General features: G+C 42.0%; 1 protein-coding gene across 1 annotated transcript; it reads left to right on the forward strand.

Moving 5' to 3' along the window:
* LOC133111702 (protein phosphatase 1 regulatory subunit 3E-like) lies at positions 1 to 4521 on the forward strand. The gene has a single exon (XM_061222246.1). It carries the CDS (start codon positions 38 to 40, stop codon positions 956 to 958), a length of 921 nt encoding a protein of 306 aa, XP_061078230.1. The 5' UTR covers positions 1 to 37; the 3' UTR covers positions 959 to 4521.
* The last annotated feature ends 335 nt before the right edge of the window (positions 4522 to 4856 follow it).

A 4856-nucleotide genomic window follows, 5' to 3' on the forward strand; every position in this document is an offset into this window, starting at 1 on the left:
TTCAGCGCAGGCTCCGTCTTGCGAATTTGCACGGTCTATGGCAAACGAAACGGTACATTCTGTTGTTGTCATGCTGCCCCCGAAGACCTGCATCCCGAAGAATTACAGCTGCATGGCTGGTCTGTTTGGGAGCTTGGCGGCAGCAAGCCAGTGGAAAGAAGACGGCGAGGAAGAAGGGGATGGTCTTTGTGAATCAAGCATCGAAAATCATGTTGTGGAAGAAAGACCGAGAGGCAGGGAGTGCTTTCTGAAACCTCCGCAAAGTCCGACATTGCGAAGGCGATGCAAATCGCTGCCGACCCCCGTGGAAAGGGCAAAGCTTGAAATAGCAAGGAGCCGAAGCCCAACCAGTCACAAAAAGGTCAGATTCGCCGATTCTTTGGGCCTGGAGCTTACTTCAGTGAAGCACTTTTGCGACGCCGACATGCCGGAGGTACCGCAACCTGTAGTGGAAAAATTCAGGAGAGCGAGCACTAACCATTTTAGTAACTTCGACAAGTTCCCCAGAATTCCCACGCAATCTGTGTTCATGGAAGCGCAGTTCATCAATCCTGGCCAGTTGCCAGGGTTCTTGGAAAAAGTGTTCGATGTAAAGGTGTTGCTGGAATGTATCGAAACCAATGAATATAGCCTGTCCGGGATTGTTCGTGTGTTAAATCTGGCGTTTGAAAAGAACGTCTTTTTGAGGTACACCCTCAATAACTGGATAACGTTTTTAGACGTCCTTGCTTCATACGTGCCACACTCTACTGATGGGCCAACTGACAAATTCAGCTTTAAGATAATCACTCCAGCATTTTTGGAGAGTGAAGACACGTTGCAGTTCGCAATAAAGTACTGCGTCGGCCAGGATGAGTTCTGGGACAACAACAATGGAGATAATTACAAAGTGCGACGGCACAGATTTAAAATATCTCCTCCGAGAGAATGGGAAAATGGCTGGATTCACTTCATTTAAGATGTATTCTTTGGTTTGGCATTCACAAGGATACGCGCGTATTTGTGCGGGTTTAACTGTGATTTTTGAGCGTCTGCCTTTGGGATTCCCTTGTTGGGATGCATAGCCCATTTTGATTTTCTGCAATTGACGTTCCTTTAAAATCATGTTTGGATGACAGGTGATATCCTCCCTCGGGCGGAGAGCGCATACTGGGTAATGTTTGGGGTTTAAAATGGCGAGCATTTAAAGGAAAATGTATTATTACCACGCCACGCCTTCTATGGGGTCTTCTAAATCGACGTGGTTGGGGTTTTATGTGAGACACCAACTCGTGCTGCTCTCTAGACGTCAATACATCAATTGAACCTGCTGTTATAACGGGACGAATTATCACTGGCATTTATGCTATTTGCCATGGTTTCACATCGTCTGTATTATATTTATTAGTATTCATTTTATTCTTCTGCGCTTTAGGTAGCCCCAGGTTTCGGGGTTGACCATAATATGTCACGTTTCAAGAAAAAACGTGCCACGTGCCTCCCGTGAGGAAGAGGACGGCATATGGCGCACACGCGTGTTTTGTGCTGTGGCCAGATAATTTGCGCATCGGACCATTCATATACTATTCACATAATTCTTCCATCCATCTGGCACTAAATTATACCATATGATGGTCAGTCTTCTGCAGAGTTAGTCAGGGACACCTTTAGTGAGAATGCCATGAAACTAGCTCAGATAAGCAGAAAGGAACACCATGTACTATTCAATTTCACTGCGGGGACGAACGTTTAAAAGTGTTAAGTTCTCATGAACACAATTAAGTATGGTGTTTTTAATTGTATATTTTCTATTTGTATCCAATTCTCATGTTTATTTTGATTGTTGTGTGTTAGTTATACTGTATATAGCAGTTTGGATATGCCTTACCTTTAAGTGAAACAAAGACCATATCTGTGGATGCATGTCTTACAGTTTCGACCTCGGTTAAGTAGGCACCATTAATATTATAATGGCTGCAAACTCATTGGGCTATAAAATCTGCCTACCTCTATCAAACAATATATTTCCTGGAAGAAATACCAAAACATTTTCAGAAAATGTCTTTACTGTAATGCTTCGTGGTGTAGAGATGAAGAATGGGTGATCTGGTGTGTGACTATGGCTTCCATTCTGTAAAAAAAAAAAAAAAAAGGAAAAAAAAAAAAGTATGTCTAAAAAGATACAAAAAAGGGTTTGGCCTACTGGATAATGAGTGAATAATTATTCTCAGCAACTGTACCCATTCTGTTCCCAGGATTTTAAACAGAAGAAGTATGGCACTTCTTTCCAAAAAAAGTTCCAGTTTTAATTGAATGCTGTCTTTATTTTCCAAGACGACATTTGTTACAATATGTAAATAATTAGTAGCTACTTTGTGCAATAATTAGTTTTTTTGCTAGGAATACAGGAAACGTGTAGATAAGTTTCTCTTTGGCTTCTGCTTAAAGGAAAGCGCTTTCTTTGTGTGCATCGGCTGAATATAAGCATAGAGATGGTGGGGAATTTGCGTTAAGGTTAACGGAACAGTGTTCCAGTGTCTTATGCTGCTGTGTGTTAGGAGTGACTGACTCCCTTCTGGTCCTGCATCGCCTGGGTCCAGCCTTCCTTATAAGGACAAGGAGCGAGTTTGACCTTCGTAAAGCAAGGCTTCATGGGATTGTTTTGTGCCAAACCCTCTGGACTGTGAATCACTTCTGGACCAGAGCTGAGGAACTCACGGGGCACGCTGAAACCCAGCGCTGCCAGGGCGATGTGGGTGTTCATTTCTGTTCCTCTATTTTAGCTGTGATGGTTTTCCCTTTCACAACAGCGAGATGCTCGAAATGAAGAAGTTGTTTTTAGGAACCGTCCGATGATTCAGTCTTTTGCTGATTCATTGTACTCCCGCTACTGTACGCTTGCACATGTACTTTAGAAGTGTAATGATGAAGTCTTCTTGAGTTTGAAATATTTAGACAGTGTTATTGTGGTATAAGTTACTGTGAAGTTAATCTTTGAGTCATAACACTGGGAAATGGTTTTGTGTAGAGAATAGATGGTAGTGAAAATATTCTTAAATTTGAAGGGGATGCTGGTTCATATTTGCCACATGAAGGCAGGCCTTCTGTTTGCATTTTCTTATGAACCTAGAGAGACATTGCCTGGATCATAATGTCATCCAGAACTGCAAATCAAGTGTATTAGTATATATGTTTCAAAAAAGCCACAAGTACAATGGTTTATAAGGTCATAAGTACAATGCTACAATTATCTTCAAAGCAAAGCAAATGGCTGCTCTTTAAGGTCCCCCTTTCTTTGGCCTTTATCGTTGGGCCATTTGGCCCACTGATTCTGAATTTTTTATTTTTTATTAACAATAGTATTTTGAATTTACTATTCACACGCCTGGAAAAAAAACCTTTTCATGTGGAATTTGTCCAATTTGGCAAAGACTTATGAAACTGTGGGCATGAAGAACTGGTGTGACTTTTTTAGCGCACCAGGTTTGATGCTTTTGCATGATATTATTGCACATGTGTGACAAATTGACTGAAATGCAGTATTGCTGTTAAATTTTAAAGTTAAAGTTGCAGTTAAATGATTTCAGTATCAACAATGAAACATCCTTGGTGCATCAGTTGGGTCTCCTACTGAATGGACCTGGTTGATTAATTATTTAATGACATTCAGTCATTAAACAGCAAAGTTCAGCCTTTTTCTGAGCTGTAGCCTTTCCCCCCCTGTGTTGATAATTATTTAGGAAATCAGTCTCATTTTTTTATCCAGAAATGCAAGGCTGCATGCAATGGGTACCCGTGTGAGATGGGTGGTCCTGTCTCTGCTCACTAGCTAATGGGTGTGTGTGACTATTCTGTGACTGATCTGGAGATGAAGGTGCTGTTTTTGAGGTCTTTCTCTGCTGCATTGTGGGTACGAGGGACTTGTAGACACCTCTGGGTGACCTGCACTAGTCTCTGAACAGGCTTTAGGGGTAATGGGTAAGGGAGAGGGTCATGGCTTTTGAAAACAAAATGGCACTTTGACTTCCGGGAGGCGCGTCGATTGATTGTTTACTGAGCCGAGTGTATTGGCCTGTGAATCGCGCGTCCCGTGGGGACCGGGCTGTGCTGTGGCCCTGGAGACGGTCCCAAAACACGGGACGTGTGCGGAGGGCGGGTGATCCATGGCACTGGAAACCTGCCGCCACTGTTTGCCACATTTCCGAGACTACCAGTTATAATCTTTCATGTTTATATCTCCAACTGCCAATGGCACAGTCCTGTGTACCTGGTCTATTTCACATTTTCAAAGTGAACGTACATCTTTCTCGGCCTATATTTGGTAGCATTGGTTGTAGATATATATATATATTTTTTGTAATCTATGCAAACCCTTTCTCAGAGTTAACGTCTTCGTCTTTCGATGTTTCACGTCTGAATGCTGAACACCGTGTTTGTGCTGCTGGCATGTAGAGTTAGGACATGTATGTTCTTTTTATGGTGACTCTTGCTTTTATTTTGTTAATGCAACCGCATTAAAGACATTTGTGATGGAAATCCAAAGTTGCGTGTGTATTATTATTCTAGTGAGTAATTTTATGCGTTTGAATGTTATTACCTTCATGGATGACGTGTGAGTGTGGTGATTTCTGTCACCTCTGCAGACATCAGTTGTATTGCACACCAGGGATCAAACCGGTTTAATGCACTCTGCCTTCCAATAAGCATCATCTCATTTCAAATTGCCATTGTGCTTCTGGGTGTTTGGTGAACCAGTCAGTTCAGGATTATGACGTGCTTGAATTGACTGGTTCTGCCTGGGGAGGCTGAGTAATATCCTTTGATAAAAAGATACTTCTTTCTTAATCTTATTGTACAGGTTGTTGACTAAGAGTGTT

The sequence above is a fragment of the Conger conger genome, chromosome 15 (assembly GCF_963514075.1).
Source record: "Conger conger chromosome 15, fConCon1.1, whole genome shotgun sequence".
Taxonomy (NCBI): Eukaryota; Metazoa; Chordata; class Actinopteri; order Anguilliformes; family Congridae; genus Conger; species Conger conger.

What these genes read in the sequence shown, in the direction of transcription:
- LOC133111702 (XM_061222246.1), top strand. Translation starts at nt 38, where the DNA reads ATGGCAAACGAAACGGTACATTCTGTTGTTGTCATGCTGCCCCCGAAG.